The sequence below is a fragment of the Synchiropus splendidus genome, chromosome 1 (genome assembly GCF_027744825.2).
Source record: "Synchiropus splendidus isolate RoL2022-P1 chromosome 1, RoL_Sspl_1.0, whole genome shotgun sequence".
In the NCBI taxonomy this organism is placed as follows: domain Eukaryota; kingdom Metazoa; phylum Chordata; class Actinopteri; order Syngnathiformes; family Callionymidae; genus Synchiropus; species Synchiropus splendidus.
In genome coordinates this window covers 6,607,872-6,627,741 of record NC_071334.1, presented here as the reverse complement: position 1 = coordinate 6,627,741, position 19,870 = coordinate 6,607,872, and the positions used below count along the sequence as shown (strand labels likewise).

Sequence of the window (19,870 nt, the reverse complement as noted above, 5' to 3'; positions counted from 1 at the left end):
AAAATCCCAAAGTATTGCGCCATGTTCCTGATCATGAGTGCTGCCCTCCAGCTCACCCCATTTGCCGCGTAAAGCTCCAGAAGGTTTCCTTCCCTCCGGTTTGCTGGTCCAGTCCACCTCATGATCTCACCTCAAAACCCCTGCCGTTAATCGTCAGTCTGTTTGCAGACTCCAGCTTTGTTGAGGAATTAAACAAACTCGCCTGCTGTTGCTGGACAGTGCAGATGACTGGAGCAGGGCTCACGGCCGTCTGCAGTCTGCTGGCACACAGGCTGCTGGGATTCATCTGGGTAATCTGGTCAATCCTGTTAGACTGTGGGATTAAAATCAGAGGGTGTCCCCTGAGACGCAGGCTGCGGCATCGCTGCTTGCTCTACTGAACCTCGGCTGCTGTTTGAGTCTGGTCCACTCTGATATTACACCATAACGCACCCCTGATCTCAAGGCAAAGCAGCCTGAGCCGCTGCTCATGCTACGTGGTCCGTGTTTTTAAATCCCTTCCTTTGCTTTTCTGAGGTCTGAAGTATGGACATCATGAAGTGCACTGTATATTTCCTGATGTGAAGGAGGGTGCGTACTTCTACTGCTGCCTATATATACTGCTGCTCAAGTCTTGCTGACAATGCTGTGAACTTCAGCCGCTTCAGGTTATGACAGTGGTTCAATGTAGCTGTTGAAGTCAGCCAGGATGTGTCTTGGACGGACCGTACCGTACTGGCGTCGAGCCGTGTAGCAGTCTGCTGTGTTTGGATTGGCTGATGGGAAGTCTAGTCCCAGCTGAGCGCCACGATGCCCGGAGCGTGTGGGACTCAGTGGGAATTGTTTTTGAGCGTGAGAACTACCGTGCAGTAAAAATGCCTGTCACACTGTGACATGTGTGAGACTCCAGAGCCCCGTCTTATTATTAAACGCTACTGTACATGAACTTCGCGGTCACCATTACCATGTGTTTACCACAATCACGCCGAATGACTCATTCCACAACACATACTACGACAAAATATTATTGTATTACTGCGGGTAGTCCTATAGTATAGTATGACTGAGAGATTGCTGCCTTTTTTTGCTTTCTTACTTCCACACACTTGCCAACAAAGTCTCCATTTCTTGCTCATGCAATGCTTCTACTGTTGTTTGTGTATTTATATTCTACTGTGTCACTCTGACTTGTACTATACCTCCTTTGCATTCCACTACAGTACTCAGCACGATCGATACCTTCATGTCAGTGCAGTACCCAGCTGTGTACCAAGTAGCTGTGTTTGCTGGGAGCTGATACTGTGTTCAGCAACAGTGGTGGGGATTGTTGTCAGGCCCGCAGCAGGTGGGGTTTTACCCCGTATCGATATTCTTCTGGCGTCCTGTCTCAATCCTCTTTGCCCATCTGATGCAGCCTGCATTAAAGGCTGCGCGCGATTGTTGTCGGGACTTACCGGGTGTCGCTGGCCTCCCGTGCTCCAACAGAGCAAGAGTCGCCTCCGTAATCGGCTTAGCTTAGGCCGATAATGGTCTTCTCAGAGGTGGAGCTATTCTCAGACGGAGGAAGAGAGTGAGGAAAGGGAAATGGACCTTCTGCTGAGTTGCTTCTTCAACTCTCTGGCGATCCAGCTGGTGCGATGATGTCAGCGTGAAAAGGGTCCCTCATTAATCACAGAGGGAGAAGAGTCGGGGCGGAGCCATGCAGCAGTCCGGACTCCTTCATGGGCACGTTTGGGATCAGGAAGTTGCGTTTGAGAGTTGACAACGGGACAGTCGTGCAGGTGGACATGGAGCGCCCGAACTCCGCCTGCTCAAACCATGTAATGTATACCTGCTTCCTCTACGTCCCATTGCTGCGGTGCACTGTGCTCTTATGGCAAGTTAGGATGAGTCTGCATGCAGCACCTGAGAGCGAAGATTACTTCTGCAAAATCTACCCCAAATGTTTTTAGATGAACAGGCTAGTTCTGTCTGAAACTTGATGAGAACAACCTACCTACAAGTGTGTCAAACTCCATCGACTCACCTCTTGGATACACAGTCCAAATATTCTGAATGCTGCTGTTGAATTGAGAGGCAGACGCTTTGTGGACATTGTAGCACTGACGACGAGTAGCTTGGTTGTTGGCGATGGTACGTATATTTTGACAACCAACAAGGTTCTCACCTGGGTTGTTTGTAGTACCTTTGCCAGGCCTGTGGGTGGCATTGTTTGACCAACCACAGAAGACGAATAGCGACTTCCGACTTGCACATGGTTATTAGCATTAGCTACATTAGCATTGCAGCCTCAGAATCAGAATCAGAATCAAATTTATTGCCATGGTCAGTGGGGAGCCCACTGACTAGGGAAGTGCCTTGGAATAAAGTGCAACAAAGAAACAAATAAAATAAAATAAAATAAAATAAATAGAATAACATAACAACAAGGCTGTTCACGAATTTAACAGTCTGACGGCCGAGGGACTGAATGTATAGCACCCTCTACTCTCAACAGCTGTGGCGGGAATCCTGGCCAGTAATATACTACGATTGCTCCACTTTTAGCACCATGTTTATGTCTGTTCTACTTCACTATCCTTTAAACGTGAGGAAAAACAAAGTGCACAAAAGTAAAATGTATTTTTACAGGGTGAGAACATCTATCGCTCTAAACATTGGATGGACTGGTTTCATGCCTTTCAGCTTCGCTCTGACTGGCCTGTAACCAGAGCCATTCTGGAGGGAGGATTAGCATTTGCTAAAAAAAAAAAGCTAATAAAAATCACCATCTGTTCGCGGCTCATGTAAGTCACAGTCTTTCCCAGGAGCTTTACTCCATCCAGTTTATGATTGAACGTGAAAATCAGCACGCTGGCGCCTGCTCATTCAGTTAGCATGCTAGCTAGCGCCAGACTGTCACGCCCTGTGTGCAGCCACTGCAGCTAATCTTGTTACAGCAGGTGACAAATCTCCACAGAGCCGTTCAGTCACGCACAAGCGCATCCACGCATCATCACGTGCCGTGGTTCAGACCAACTTTCTTGTTTCCTGTCTGACCCTGATGCACATCGCCGCCGTGACTTGACCAATTTGAGTTGGTTTTTAATGGATTCATGCAGAAAAATAACAGGGAAAATGGTTGTGATGTCAGTTATATCTTTTTTCCTGAAGTTGCGTTGCACGATGGAGTAGAAAGAGCAGATCCACCTCCAGGTTTGGAGTGAAGCTGTGTCCTGTTCTGTAGGTTTTATCAATGGTTTTTCTTTACAATCTAAAAACATTCAGGTCCGCCAATCCATTACTCAGCTGTCACCCCTCACATCTCACCATAGACAGCTAGGAAAAAAACTAAAAAAAAATTAAATTAAATTAAATAAAAATAAAAATAAAAATAAAAATAAAAATAAAAATAAAAATAAAAATATGGAAACAAAACAATATCTCCTTACATATATATTTTTTGTTATTCTCTAGTTGCAGTTACCAATTTTCCCCACACTGTGGCGCTCTACCTGTGAATTTCTTTCTTCTCAACGTTGTCCTCTACATACTGTTCCATTGTCCCGCGCCCTCCCTGCACCAACACTGTACTCGACCTTAAAACCGAAATCACAAACATGAGTCTCAGCGATTGCATCGCCAAATGTTGCATCAGCGCTTTTTTCCCCTGGTCTTGCTCAGCGTTTCGGAGAAGCTGCCGGAGATATATTTAGAGGAAAACTCATTCATGCGTAAACTACAACGCACAGCTGGTGAGAGTTGGTCATGTGACTGGCTCGGAAATGTGGATGTATGTTGTTGCGCCTGATTGGTTGGAGAGCGGAGAGGGGAATGCGGCGCGATTGGTCGGAACTGACACACACACACAGAGTCACACAGCACAGTTATTTTTGTGCTGGCTGACCTACTAATGTTAACATGAAGTGGATGCCTGCCAGGCACGTGAGCTTGCATCCTCCCGATCTCCTCTTCCTCCTGCTTTTATCCCACTTTGTTTGTCTTTTGTCTTCACACTCCACACTGCTCACATTTCAACGTTGACTTTTATGTAACATTTCACAAGACGCCTCAGCGGGATCCCCCGCAGCGGCCCCAGATGTACCGCCATATAAATGCACACACATCAGCGGGGTCTCCATCTGGTCACTGTGGGGCTCCCACGGACCTGGGGAAGCTCTGGAGAAGATGGCCGCCGCGGCACCAGGTGTGGAGATGACCACGGACAGAGCATGATTTGATGTTCTGTGACGTGATGCAAAACCAAGTCTGGCGCGGCAGTGAGGCGGCGGGGTAGCAGTGTCGCCTCTCAGCTGGACTCAGGCCCATTCTCTGTGGAAGTGTGTGTCTTCTCCCTCTGGATATTTGGGGTTCCTGCCTATTTTTTTTTTTAAGCCGCTGTGCTACTGGGGGATGTTGAAGATTAGTCATTCATTTTCAACACATTGTTATGTTTTGCATAAATCTGAGCAAATAATTTGGATGAGTTTCCATGCTGTGCTTTGAATTCAGGATCAGGTTTTGCTGTCGTTCTCTCTGGTAGCTGTCGGCGCTGTGAATGAGCGAGAATTCTGGCTGCTAGTTGGTAGTTCCAACTCGACATAGCTCATAGTTCATGCAAGGTCATGGTGGGGTATTGGGGGCGATGCAGTCACACGACATGGAGAGAGTCAGACCACAGTTTAGTAAACACTGTCAGGGATTTGCTCTTAGATGGTCTTCTGTGGTCATTCATGAAGCTCCTCTTTCGCTCGAACTGATGCTCTGACATCACAGTGGTCTCCACCTGTTCCACCCTGCCTGCACCCTCTGCACTCGCTGTGCATCACTGACTAGAGAACCGTAGGCAAGCAAGTCACATGTTGAGTTCAAATAACAACCCACAATTATAACAGAAAATAAAATACAAACTACTATGTTTTAATAAATAAATAAATCCGTTCAAAGATTGACAAATTTAAACAAATAAATAAATGAGAAAGGTCAGTGATGCACCCAGCTTAAAAACGCATGAGGATCACTTCTAAACTACTTTGGAAAATGGGCTCCAGCATGGAGACTGACTCATGAAACAAACTGGCCAATATTCTGAACTGGAATCATCAACTCCTCACATCTTTTATTGACATTAAAGTGCTCAAAATGTGTCCCAAGTTCCGACACCACAGCTGGTCTCAGCTGCGGCTTCTCGTCTCCGCTCCTCCAGGAGATCGGCTCTGTGGGCGGAGCTGCGGACACGCGGGCGAAAACAGCATATTTTGAGTGTTTAAGGTCCATAATACGTGATGTCATGGATTTAATATGACCAGGCTCAACATTTTGGCAGCATGAGGCTCTTTAGCCTGGAACAATACAGATATTAGCCGCGTTGCTGAAAAAGCCGCAGGGTTCAGCGAGGAAAAAGTAGTGTGTTATTGTCTGTAAATAACAGTATATATATATAGATATATATATATATATCTATATATATATATATATATATATATATCTATATATATATATATATATGAGAATGAATGACAGGTTTCCCTGTGTGCTCAGAACAACCTTTCGGGCGGCTGCATTATTCATCCCCCTTGTCCACCTGCATCATCCTCTGCACATAATTGGCCCGTTAACTCTGCATCTTTTATACGAGCGCCGAACCTGTGGCCGCCTCTTTTCCTGCAGATCACCACATGTTTCTGATCTCCTGCGTCACGCTCTTGTTTTTCACACGCCGTTTGCTGCCCTCTCGCTCACGCTGCGTTGTTTGTTTGGGAGTGGAGGCGAGGACACGGAGACAGGAGACCGCAGAGCGATGCTTCCTGTGTGTGTCGCCGCCCTGCAAGAAGGTCCAGATGGCTGCGGCGTCACCCTTCACAGCCGCAGAGCACAATTTGGCTCTGACTTTCTTGACCTTCTCCTCCTCCGATGTCACTGCGTCCTCTCATGAATATGTTTTCTGCCATCCGGACGCAAACTTTTACCTGCAAAACTTCATCAGTACTTTGCAGATGAATCATCAGCCCTCACTTTTGTGACAAATACAGTTTTGAAAAATCAGTGTGGAGCATCCAGGAGACCTCAGCTAGCTTCTCTTCTTGTGGTGGAGCGGTCTGTGACTGAGCCACACTGTAAGAGAGAGCCCAGATACCCGATCGGTCACCTATCATGATCGGCTGATTTCAGTGTGATCGGTGAATGAGGGGAAAATACTGTGCAGGGAAGCACGTCAAAATAAACACGCCATTTGAATCACCAGCACTTGAAGGAGAGTTTTCTGGGCTCATGAAAGTGAGGCCGCTGGTTCCTCAGCAGAAGGCGCTCAGCAACACCCGCCGGTCCGAGTGTGACATTCATAAATGCAGTGCTACAAGCGGCCGGTATGTAGATATTTGACAGACATAGTTACGTCTCTAGAGGTTCACCGACGTCACGCGACGTCTGTTTTTCAGTTCAGTCCTTTTGTCAGAATAGTTGCTGCATTCACTAAGGATTTTCTATCTTTTGCCTCCATGAAGGGGCATATGAAAACTGTCTGTCTGAATTAAAATGATTTTATGATTCATTTTTTCACATGTACACAGAAGGTCTCATCATTTTGATAACAAATTCATTCAATCGTTCAGTCAATCCATGTGATCGGTATCGGTGATCGGCAGTCAAAATGATGGGAGCATCCCTAGAGAAAACCCTTGAATCTCAATCTTGCTCTTGTAGTCACTCAAGTTGGTGAGCCCAAATCAGAGTGGAAATCCATCAGTAAACGGAGAGCTCTTGCATCGCTGCGTCTCCATCCTTCCCTCCCTCCTGAACAGGAGCAGGACTGGACAGGAGCCAACATTATCACACCAGAGAAGGTGAGGAGTTTGGAAGCACCTCAGAACTTCTTCCCGATTCAAGACGCTTCCCAGCACTTCTATCTAATGACTCATGAAGTTTGGCGAAGCTCCTGCTGACTGTCACGAGGTGAAGTTCAGAGCAAGCCGGGCTAAACGGGGTTAATCTGTCACCTTTCTATTTATGTGTGACGGAGGTGAAGCTGCGACGTCAGCTAAAATTCAACGAAAGCAGGGGTGGTGCCGCGCAGTGTCTCAAGCCTCCGTTGATATTTATTTTTTTCTGTCTGAGAAAAGCTCAGCAGGGATGTTCGACTTCCAAACACCTTGATTCTGTATTTGGGGATGATTTTCGTCCCCTGTGACCTTCTGAACCTCCAGAAACCTGTCAGTTAGTCACTGCTGTAGTGGCTCCTCTGACTTGAGCACAAGAACATTCCATCACCTTTCAGGCTGTGACCTTGACCTTCAGAGCCGTCAGATCGTCTTCCTGCGTCCGCCTGACTGATCTTCCTACAGCGGTGGCCGAGGTCTCTTTTTTGGCATCGTAGCCCCAGGGTGGCCTTCACTCCCACACCTTCTCTGGTTCTGGCTCCGGTGGTCAGAGAGGTGTCACTGTGTCTCGGGGGCTGGTTCAGATTTCTCATGGCAAAAAGGTCACAAGCATTTTAGATCTCAGATCCAACTAGGATTGAGTCAAAACTGTATTTTTTAAGTCAAAGAAGCTTGTTTTGTTCAAAAGTTTTTGGTAATATTTGGTAGATATTTGTCAGCGTTGAGTCACCATGTTTGTATCCTTCTCTTCGCATGTTTTAGAAGTCATTGCATCAGAGCGCACCGCAAATAATGTGGTTCTTAACAAGTTTAAAAAAACAACTTAGATATGACAATTATAGTGTACGATATTATTTAAGCATTAATTTCTCATTTCACTAGAATCTCAAATCATGCATAACCTTGTCTTCTCCGTCTGTAATAGACTGGGACTCTTATACTGAGTTAAGTGATGGTTCAAGTGTGATATTTTAAATCTACAAATCTTGTTGTTGAGGATCCAGTCACTGCTATTTGCAGCTGATTTGGTTCCTGTGGCTTCATTACAGTGCGGCTCTCAACTCTCACTAGATCGGTTTGTGTTGAGGATCAGAACCTCTAAGTCCGAGGCCACGGTTCTCAACCGGATTGGATTGAGTTCCTGCCTCAAGTGGAGAAGTTTAAGTGTCTTGGGATTTTGTTTTGGAGTGAGGGGTGAGGGAGTTGGATTGGTCTGCGAATCGCCGTTGTTGGGTGTAAGAGAGAGCTGAGCCAAAAGGCTCTATGGTCATGAGCTGTGGGTCATGACTGAAAGAAAGAGATCTGCATACAAGTGGCTGAAATGAGTTTTCTCTGACGGGTGGAAGGCGTCTCCCTTAGAGATAGGGTGAGGAGTTGTCACTCAGGAGAGAGTCTGAGTAGTTGAGAGGAGTCAGTTGAGGTGGTTGGGGCATCTCACGAGGACGCCCCCTGGAGGCCTCCTTTTGGAGGTGTTTCAGGCAGGGCCAGCTGGGAGGTGACCCAGGGGTCGACCCAGGAGCAGGTGGAGGGATGAGATCACCTCACTGGCCTGGGAGGGTCTCGTAGTCCCCCAGTCAGAGCTGCTGGTTGATGCCCGGGACAAGGGCGTTTGGAGTGATCTTCTGAAGCTGCTGCCCCCGCGACCCGGCAACAGATAAGCGAATGGATGGAAATCTTGTTTGAAGATTTCATGACCAACTCAAGTTGCTTCATCCATGTGTTTATTATTGCTCTTTGTTCAAACCTGTTGAGCGACAGCCATGTCATAAGTCATCAACCAGCCATTGAGATCTCCTGTTTTGTGGCTGACAAAGTAAGAATCTAAGCAAAATCATCATGTTTTATGCTCACATTTTGTATATTAGACTACATTTCATGTAATGTCAATTTAAAACCTACATTTTTTTGCTCATTTTACGGCCCTGTGGAACATCTCTTAATTCCAGAAGTGAAATTCTCTTGCTGCATGGACAGATCCTTTCATTTGCTTCAAGCACATGAGTTTATTTATTTATTTATTTTTATCTTTATCTCGTTGTGTGCTCCCTCTCTGTTGGCCGATTGATGGCTTTTGAGTCAGACCTGGTTCTCCTCCATCCCAGATGACTTTAGGTCATGGTGCTTGGTTTTCAAATGTGCTTTATGTGATATAACAACACTCCATTAATGACCGCCTGCCTCGCTCCGGTGTTATGTTTGGTCAATTCAATCTCCACCAGTGCGTATAAAACCTGCAGCCCTCCTCTGCACGCCGTGTGTGTGTGTGTGTGTGTGTGTGTGTGAGCGGGAGCGTCGCCACAGCTGCAGGTGAGAGAGACGGGGGGAGTCACAGGGAGGATGACACGTTCACACGTTCCTGCGTTCACCTCCACGTCCAAGTTGTTCTCCCGCTCCAGCATCGATCGGGTCAAAGGAGCCAGCGAGCGAGCAAGTAGAGAGAGAGAGAGGGCAGGCTGGAGATGGAGGGGGAGCGAGAGGGGAAAGCAAGAGAGAGAGAGAGGGTAGCGATGGAACAAGGGAGGCGTGCACTCGTACAGATCCAGAAAGAGGAGCAGGAGGACGGGACTGCTGCTGCGGCAGAGCTGGACACTGACCGTCCTCTCACACACACACACTCAGACGCGCACTCTCTGCCACAAATGCTGACGACACCATCAACAACACACACGTGCTGACACTCACACACACTTGCAAAGTGACAGCCAAGATGCTCCATCCCGACCATCTACGAGGATTACTCCGATGAAGATGATGGTGAAGATGAGGACGATGAAGAGCGTGAGGGAGGGGATGCCGGCCTGCCACAGCTGAGGACCACAGACAGGGATTGGAGGCAGTGGTGGTGGGCGGGTGGGGGGGGGGCAGATCGAGGACCACGGGCCAGGATGAAGTGGAGGAGCACATGTTTGTGTGTGTGTGTGTGTGTGTGAAATGTGTGTGTGAAGGCTAGGATGCCCCCCCAGCGAAGGGCCAGCTAGCAACCGTTAGCCACATGTTGTGCCACTGCAAAGTAGCATGCACCAACAACACCATATCGTTGATGTTTGGATGCAAGGTAGGTCCAGAGCCTGTGAGCCTGTCTGTCTGTGTGTGGTGGAGGCAAACTTTCCTGACTGTGAACCAGTGTGTCTGGGGTCTGCGAGTGGAACTGAGGTGAAAGTTGGCGGAGGCAAGAGCGTGTCACGTGGTGTGTGTCTGTGTGTTGCTCCAGCTTTACTAACTGAACATTCCTGTGCTGTTTTTGTAACTGTGCAGAGGTGGGTAGAGTAGCCTTGTTTCTGTCAAGCTGTCACTCAATCACTCTGATACACAGTGAATATTCTGAGCAAAAGCAGTGATGAAGACTGCCATACAAGTGGAGGGGTGTGTCTGCAGGTGGAGCTTCACACCACGTGCTGTCGCAGGTTGGACGCAGAGTTCTGACTTTCTGACTGAAGGTTTATCAAACTGAAATAACTGAAACTAAAAGTACATAGTGAATCCAAATGTATCTGTACTGTAGCTTATTCAGGAAAGATACTCTCAGAAATGCAGTATATTTAAGAAGATACTGAAGTCACAGAGTCAGAGTAACCCAGCACTTGCCACTCTGCATTTATGTCCGCCAAAACCAACAACAGCTGACCCCAAATATTGAGCACTTCAACTATTGCCAAGACTACTGCGAGCCTGTTGCAAGTTTCTGATCTGAACTTTACAAAAGTGATTTCCGTTTTCGTGACAACGTGCTGCACTAAGAAGCTGTGATGTTGCTCGCATCGAAACCTGCTGGACAGTCAATAACCTTGCTCACCGCTGACTCCTCTGGCCACGCCCCTTTACAGGTACCTCCTTGACAAACCTACTGTTTGTACTCCAAAGAGCGTGATTCAGATTTCAACAAAAAGCATGGACTTGTGTTCACCACCAACAATGTCAGTGATGCGGGGCTGCAACTCATGACTATTCTGATCATCAGCTGGCCACCAACTGTCTTCACAAGACATAAATGCCTCACAAAGTCATTAGAAAATGGAAAAAAAAAAAGTTAATTGTTGTAAACACTAGCTTGGTGTGGTGTTCCATGTCTCCTCTGACTGTGGCTTGTGCTACTTTGTGCAGAACAGAGCGCGATGTTGTCACGACTAGTTAGGTAGTTGTGGTAGCTCTTGCGTTGTCCACGAGAAACACTGATACTGCAAAAGTTAACTCCGCTTGCAGTGACGTCCGACCTGTTGCATGTCGCCAAAACGAATTGTTCATGTGACACCTTAACTCCAGTTGAACCTTCCCATAGAGCCCTTGAGCTCGGTGCTGGTTCCGGTTTTCAGACGTCAATTTTGAACTGGCGAGAACTGGTTCGGAACCTGGAAAGTTGGCTCGAGGCAGAACGTGACGTTATCATTGGGTTTGTTATTTTCTCTGTTTACAAAATGAGAAGGAAGTCGAGGAAGTACTGGGCGTTATGTTCAACTAAATTGAATATGTGCCTTGCTGCGGTGTCAGACAGCTACATGTACATCTACGTAACATAGCTACACTCAGGCTCTTGTCACGTACCATGTTGTCTTCTCCTCATCTTCAAAGGTCATCGCATGCTTGTCACACTTTTTAGCCCCTCCCACTTTACTTTGGCTTGGTCTTGTTTGAATGTGGGTTAGTTCAACAGAGAAGAATGAGAGAATGTCTTTCAATTATGACCAGCAACGTGTCACAGACTTGGCAGTGCAAGCTTTATATGGAATGTTTCTGTAGTAACAATGTGACTGTAGTGGTACTGAAACATGCTGAACTGGATCTTTGGGTTTCCTCCTGGAAGCGGGAAAGTGACTGCAACGAGACAGCACCAACACACTGCAAGTCCGAACTCAAGACCTGCTTTAAAAACTGATAAAGTATTTGATAAACTGTTTGCTTGTCAAGAATAAAGGACAAGTGACGAGTCCCTGAAACATCGCAGCATGAGTGAACCTGATTTGGCAAAGACAAACTGAAACCCCAACAGAAACCCAGCCACAACAACACACAGCACGCCAACATCACACCGTAGAAAAACCACCGCCCCACGGCAGGTCGTCCCGATTCATCTCGTGTTTGGCAAATCCCAAATTACATAATGTCAGGCGACGTCAGGGAGCTTGGAAGAAAACTGGCGCCGCGTTCTTCTGATGTGCCGAGGAGCTATGAGCGCTAAAAATCAACACATGAAATATTAAAGTTGCACTCAAGAGCGTCAGGAACTGCTGGTTTGATGTAGAAAGAGTTCACTGTTTCCCTCAAACGCCATGAAATATACAGCTCCGCAGCCCAAAAATGGCTCCACAAATGGCTGCGAAGCGTGCGCTCAAGAGGGTTTGTTTTCGTCTGTGCCATCTCGCTCACTCAGTCTTGAGGTGGCTGGGAGTCAGGCTGCCGTGCTTTTAGCCAAAGTTTTGAAAGCAAAGTTGCAGTGTTTCAGTCTTTGAATTGTCAGTCCTAACAAAGCTTGTTCTGACCTTTCAAGTTCCTGTGAGGCCTTTCATGCCGAAGAGCTTCTGTTCGTTCCTCTCAAACAGCTGATTGTCTTTGAAGAATGTGTTCATTTTCACCTAAAACCTTTCTACAGGTGGGTTTCAAGGCTTGGACAACATTGTTGGATTGGCATGTTTTTGTTCTGGCAGCCATGGACGTCTCTGTTGAGCTGGTCGTTCAGAAGTAGGTCTTTGAGAGGACAGTGTTTATGGGAGCCCTATATTCTTCTTCTTGTTGGTGGTGACCGATGTTTCTCTGAATGTTGCGGTTGTGTTTGCTATGTCAGGTGGATTTGGTTCGGTTTCATTGCGAAGTGTAAGCGAATGGAGCCTTGCTGACACAAATGTGTGCTAGCAAGCAAAAGCCTCTCGCCCACTGGCGGATAAATAGATCAGCAAGATGAAGACGCTTGAAGGTTCCACGCAATGATCCTGTAATGTGATATTTCAGAGTCAGAAATGTGTGTCATCGTATTGTGGCAAACCTGACGGAGACCAATACCTGCGACATCAGTTTGCCTTTTTAAACTTCGCTCAGCGTGACGTACGTATCCGGATACGGACGAATCCTTCTGTCTGTGCTCTATGTTCATTTTGCCCGTATTTCTGCATGTTTCCACAAAGCTTACGGAACCTATGGGGGCAGTGTTGCTGTTACTACCCGATACATAGCTCTGAGACACGAAGAAAACATAACAGTGGTGGAAATTCTGCTTCCTCCAGTCACGATATATTTAACTGTCTCCGACTACAACGCTGCCTCTGTTTCGTCTTTTGTGCAAGAGCTACACGATCAATGCTCTTCCACCGTCGCCATGTTGGTTTTGACAGTGACTCTGCTCCCCGGTGCTTATAATGGTGAACAGCAATGGAACACATGGAAGCATATGATTCCATATGATGGAAGCAACGTGTGGCCCCGGAGACCAATGTGGCTCCTTGACTGTATTTATGCGGTCGTCCTGGAGCCTGAGTGGTTTTTTTTTTTTATCTTTTCAGTTGATAATTTTAAGAGCATTTTTTCATGTCGGAATTCAAAAAATATTTTGAAATGTATGAGACAATTTTGTGAGTTGGACCCAAACAGCATCCTGCGAGCCGCCAATGGCTGCAAGTTTGAGAGCGATGGTGTAGAAGTTTAGACCACAGTAGCCACTGCTTCCTTGATGCCAAGTGCTTCCAGGCTGGTGCAGGGATCCCTGTGGACAGTTACTTGTTTCAGTAGTGTCAGTCCATCTGGGACAATAAGGTCACTCCGTATCTGCCATGACTCATGAGATCGACCTCAGCTGGACTTGGCCTCTTGAATGACCGACTAAACCTTGACTGTACATCCAAAAAAAAAAAAAAATCCATGAGCATCAAAATGCCATACGAGAGGATGAATCCCGTAAATGCCAGTGCACTCACAGTACTCACAGCTGTGACCTTCCAATGCACCGACTACAACAGTTATGAGGCCATGACAGCGCCTTCATTCAAGAAACTCTCAGTAGTGACATTCGTAGCTGCGGAGACTCTGAGTCAGTCTTGTTAGATCGAGAGGCCCAAGTGAGTTTGCAGAACTGGATTTGAGCCATACGCCTACAACAACTGCCCCCCACCTTCACTGCATTCTCCCCAAAACATTGTCACGTGAAACATGACACAACAGTAGATGTCGCTCTTGCTGGAAGTGTCGACTGAAGGTCTTTCGCTGGACATCTCTGACTGTGAGGTTACGAATACAACCTCCGACTCTGACATTTAAACCCATGTTGGATACAGACTCCATGAAATAATACATAAATATTTTTAATAAACAAAATCAAAATGGAGAAAACATCTCTCCACATATTTCCTCTCCAATATATTTTCATTTTAGAATGCAGTCAGCTTGAAGAAAATAAATGTGAAATAAACAATAAACAAGTTGTAAATACATAGCAAAATCAATAAAAGTGAATCCAATATTACCGACATTTGAAAATCAATGGCCACCATTGAAATTGTCCCACTATTTAAATTTTTCAGTCGACATATTTGTAGTTTTATTATACAATCTATATTACCTCTCTTGTCATGCCATAGTACTGCATGAATTTAAGGAAGGAATCACCTTGAGGTGGAAGGGTTTTCAAGGCAGAGTGTAGTGAGCCAAACCCAGGTATTTGCCGTGGTTTGTGATAGTTCTTGCCATGAAACCGCGACGCAGCTGACCTAAACTAAAGCACCTCAGCCAAGACAAGCTTCCTCGATGGCAACTTCTTAAATGTGGGTTAGTGAGTTGCCGTGTCGAGGTCCTGGCTGTCATGTCAGCGTTGTAGTAGTTTGAAAGTTCAGGAGGTTTAGCGCTCACGCGGGCCGCTACTCCCAGTAGAGTGGGACCCGTGGAGTGTTTGTCTGCCGAGTGGGAGCACGCGGACGCTGTTGTCCACTCCAGCAGCTCCGGCCATTAAAGTGCAGCGACTTCACCACTGTCCTATTAGATCACTTCATCGTGTCAGCTCTTTAGAAGGAGTCGGGCATGGAGACAATTACTGGAGGGATGGAAGGAGGAGAGAACCAAGTGTGAATCAAAGTCACCGTGTCCTACATTGAAGTTGTACTCCGGGCCACCACTTGTGATGAAAGGGAGATTTTGCTTCCATTACGGACCTGTGCGGGTTTTAAAAATCTGCTGAAGAAGTCGCTCCGTTCTTTAAGTCGCGTCACTTCCATAGACAGTGTTGAGACACTTTAGCTGGTCTGTAAGCCGTAATAAAGACCTGGCAACCGCCAGTGGCACTCCGATGTCTCCATCGTGTCACGAGTCGCTGTTGACTTGTGAGTTGGTGCTCCTTAGTGGCCACTTCTGTCCACTTTTTCCTTTGAAAGTGATGCTCTAAGGCAGTGGTCCCCAACCTTTTTATCACCGTGGACCGGTCAACGATTGGAACGTGGCCCAGGGGGGATGAAGTTGCCACTTTGACCCGTCATATACAGCCTCTGCATGTTTCACTCACAAACACTCCTCCTCTGGACCAGTGCCCTAACACTCTGACTCTGGTTGCTATGGTAACATTTAAACGCGCCTTCAAAATAGCATATAGATACAGCACAAAACCGAGGATTAAGTGCATGAAAACTCACCATATTGTTAAATCAGTGGGAGCCCAGAGCTTGTTTCTCTGTAATGAGACGGTCCCATCTGGGATAAATCCATATTTCAAGTACGACTCCTGGTGTTGTTTGTTAAAAACTCTTCACTGAACCCTTTACCCTTCGCAAAGAAACAGCTTTTTCTAACTCATTTTACGAGCATGGGGCTTAAATATTGACTCTCAAGTGACCGAGGCTTAGCCGAGAGAGTCCGGTCAGTTTTCAAAAAAAATATTTTTTTCAAAATAAAAGATCCTTCAGAGGCAGATCATACACAAAACAGAAATAATTCATTATTTCTTGTACGGCCAGGTACCACTTGATCCATGGATCGGTACCGGACCACTGCTCTAAGGAACAAGTGTGAGCTTGGATTATTTCAAAGTAGTTTATTTACCAGCTAAGATTCTCACTTCTTGCTGCTCTAAAGGGCGGAAATAGAAATGACTAGTTCAGCTTAGGTGCATTTCTCAGTAGGTTTTGCTCTGGGCGTCTTGAACGCCGATGGACGTTCATTTAGAAGTGATTCAGCTGAGTGAGATCGAGAGATCAGAGTCAGTAGAACGTGAAACTGAAACCTCATGAATAAACGGCTTCTTGAGGCAGATCGGAAGCGACCGCCGTATCATCCGCCTCATGAACAACGATGTGTTTCGGACTGATTCAGGTCAGCGACCACCGTTTGATATCTGGCTTCACGTTCAGATTAATGACCGCTCGGCTATTTATACGTTCATCATACTGATGTGTGGCGTGGCTGCAGTGTTGTGCTGTTGTGTCTTCACACACAGCTGGGCCTCTTCACACTTTCACCCTGCAGCTCTCCAGCGGCTTTTCCAGCCCGATTCACCTGCAACGGAGAGGTTCCCGGGACCCAGCGCCAGCTGGGGAGGTCAGCTAGCTGCACATGTCAGATGCAGCCAGTTAGCGCTAAACTGCATGGACCAGAGAAATGGTTTTAATATTTTAATGAACGTTAAAAGAAAAAAAACCCAGTATTTCCTCTTCAACATGTTTTCATTCTTAAATGCAGTCAGACTGAAGAAAATAATTGATAAATAAACAATAAACAAGTTGTAAACACATTGCAAAACCAATGAAAGTGAGTCCAAAAAATATGCTATGGACATTGGAAAATCAATGATAGCAATATGGCCACCATTGCAGTTGTCCCATTGGTCCTATTTGAATTTTTGCGTCGATATTTTTAGAGTTTTATTGTACAATTGATAGTGCATTTCAAGTATTCTGTTGTCATGCCATTGGACTGTTTGCGTGATCACAATGTCACCACATGTAAACAAATTTTTAATGGTCATGAATGGATTACATTCAATACATTACAATTATAATATTAAAATTAACGCATAGTAGATAGAAATAACAGTGTCTGATAATATCAACTTTAAGTAATATGCTGTCAAAGAAGGACATTTAAACTAGGGTTGACTACATTTTTAATCTCTATTAATCGCACTAAAGATGAGTTAACTCGAGATTGATGGCAAACATTAATCACACATGTTGTATCTGTTCTAAATGTAACTTAAAGGAAGATGTCCTCCACACCAGAGCGGCCACTGATGCTCTCCTCATGCAAACATTTGCTACAACCCAACATAAGAGACACTGTCAAGAACGTTCTTCAGAATCACCTCAGAGGCACGGAAGAGGCTCAACAACATGCTAGTAACGTAACACATTAATGGCCACTTTCGTGTTGATAAACTCTTCAGAACAGATACAAAATGTGTGTTTAATTTGCCATTACTTGTGAGTTAACTCATCTTTAGTGCGATTAATTGAGATTAAAAATTATAATCTATTGACAACACTAATTCAAACGTGTCACAAGGGTCAGTTTCTGCACATGTCCGGGACGATATGCGCTTGTCCCGCGCTGATACACGGCTGCAGATTCCATTTGTGTTGTGAGTCAGATCTACTGTGACTCAAGTGCGATTTGATGGCATTGATTCTTGAGATTTTCATTTGCTAATCTGAGAACAAAAGTTGAATCATATTCTTCTAGTGTTAGCATGTTAGCATCAGCGATGGGGATTTAGCAGCAAGTCCTTGTTATGGGTTTGAGTCAAGCCTGTCGGGTTTGAAAACAGAAGTTTGACTCAAACATGATCCTGGGGAGAGATGTCATCTCTATTATCGCCACGATACAAAGTGAATCGATTCACCCTCCACACCGAGTTTCACTTCCCACTCCAGATAAAGAACTGCACTCCAGAATCGAGCTTCTCATGAACATGTGGGTCTCCCGTCTTCTCCAGAGAGATTATTTCAGCCGCAGGCGTCAAACTCATTACCTCCGTCCGTTAATCACCTATAAATACCCCAGTGTCTATTCAACATATCCAACATTTATAATCACCTCTCACTGCTTCGTCTCACTCTGAAACGTTGGACTCCAACTCAGCCAGATCATCGATGAGCCGCACATTTGAGGCGGGGAACAATCCGAGGCTTGCGTAACCCTGGAACATGGCTGCCGCCGCCTGAGGGTGGCAGCTCCCTGGGCGAGTAGCTCAGCACTGCTGAAGCTGCCTTCCTGCTCTGACACTGAAGCGTCGTACGACTTGGAGCTGCTCTATCATCCCATTATTTGTTTTTGACTAGCTTTTCTTCACTCACTCTGGTTTCCTCTCCCAATATTAATATGTGGCTCTGTGTGAGGAAGTGATGGGTCGAGGAGGTTTCATGAAACAGTGGCCAGATTTCAGGGGCCACCGGAGGGCGCTGTCTGCTGTAAAATGTTTGGACTCGAACTGATTCAATGAAACCTCAGAGAAATGAGGGCACTGTTTCATCCACCCTGCGACACTGTTTCATGAAGCCTCGTCGAGCCATCGCTAGTTAGAGGTTCTTGGAATTAACCCTGGTCAACAGTCTGAGAGACTCACATCTGCTGTGTGAGCTAGAGTTAGACGTGGTCCTGGTTCTTCTCACTGAAGAGACTGATCAAAGTGATTCCATTATTTGCTTCTGCTGTGGGCACTTGCTTTGTAATCCCCGTGATCGATTTGGGATGGGAGGCACGTTCCCACTTATTCCCTTTCCCTTCCAAAAATTCCTGGCGTTATATAACGCAGCGAAAGTTGTGTCATCAGCTGTTGTGCGCTGCTCTTTAATTCCCGATACCAGCGAGGCATGAGTGTAGCGCCGTGAGACGGGGAATGAAAGAGGACGCGGAGACATGGTGCGTGAGCGTGCCAGAAGTCCCTTACGGCAGAGGATCCCCTGCTCTTTCGTCTCTCACCGAGCGTGACTAACACTCACACACACACACACACACTGTGATGCTGAATCTGCTTCACATCCAGTCACGTTCCTCTGCAAGACTGTCTTCAGCACGCGGTTGCTAGGTCTGTGTGTTTAGCATGGAATCCTCACCACCACTCGCCGCATCCGCACATTTATCCAACAAAAACGGAAGAAGCGTGTGTCAGTGTTGTGACAGCGGACTGTGCCAGTGTCTCCGGGGCCTCAGATTCTGGCTGAGAACGGCTTCTTCGGGAGTGTTTTGGGGGCGTTTGTGACTCATTAGTGAGTGAATGGAAATGTCTGAGACAGAGGAAGGGAGCGGGACAGGGGGGGCGCTGTAGGTCATGTGGTGGGTTCACACTCGGTCATTTTGGAGGAGGAGCTTTTAGGGGTGAACTCGTGGTGTTTGTGGTGAAACAGAGCTCCTCAGTGGCTTGAGTCGTACGGTTGGTCAAAGACGAGGCCCGAGGGCCGGGGCACGTGTCGCTTCAGTGTCTCTCATGGTGAGGGAGTTTGACAAACGCGCCACATCGTCCCCAAGACTGAATATCCAACGTCAAGCACAGAAAACACGGTTCGAACACTGAAGACCAAAGCCTTGAACACCATCACTGGCTTGTGAAGTTTTTGGACTCTCCTGCCGGAGACTCTTGATCTCCCTCTGACGTAACTGAGAGTGGCAGCCAAAATGTCTGAGCCAGCAGGTGCCAAAGTCCTTTAAATCCCTCGGTGTGTGTACATGGCCACCGTCTCACTTCCCTGTGACCTCGGGGTGAGGAGAGTCATCCTGCCTGAGCACCACCCTGAGCCCTGGCTGCTCTCTCCCAGAGGGGCTGGGTGTCCTTACGTGGACTGCTGCCCCCACAACCCAAGAGAGAGGAGCACAGTCCATGCATGTTGGAGTGGAACTGCAGACTGTGTCGAAAATGAGCATGTAGCCTCCTGTCGAACGCAACTTCATAGTTGTTTGCCTTCAAAGGACTGCTGACTCAGCAAAGTGGATTTGGTGGGGAACAAGGGCGGGTCCAAGTGTGTGTTCCCCCAAAACAGCCGATCATTTTCTTGGGGATCTTTAGTGCCACGGAAAAAAAAAAACAGAGAGCAATATTGTCACCCCCTTGAGCTCCAAGCAGAAGTTGAAGCCGGAACATC

General features: G+C 46.6%; 1 protein-coding gene across 9 annotated transcripts in view; it reads left to right on the top strand.

Moving 5' to 3' along the window:
* The window catches only part of LOC128762354 (discs large homolog 1-like protein), a 92,586-nt gene that overhangs the window by 9,846 nt on the left and 62,870 nt on the right, over positions 1–19,870 (top strand). Inside the window, exon 1 of one of the 9 annotated variants that reach the window (XM_053870614.1) lies at positions 265–1,799. The exons of 4 other annotated variants lie outside the window; for them this stretch is intronic. In XM_053870614.1, coding sequence (XP_053726589.1) covers positions 1,701–1,799 — 99 coding nt within the window. In that variant the 5' untranslated portion in view covers positions 265–1,700. Of the gene's footprint in view, positions 1–264; positions 1,800–6,348; positions 9,889–19,870 lie in introns of those variants that run through there. 4 more of the 9 variants (XM_053870606.1, XM_053870649.1, XM_053870631.1 and 1 more) reach the window with 4 other exon arrangements.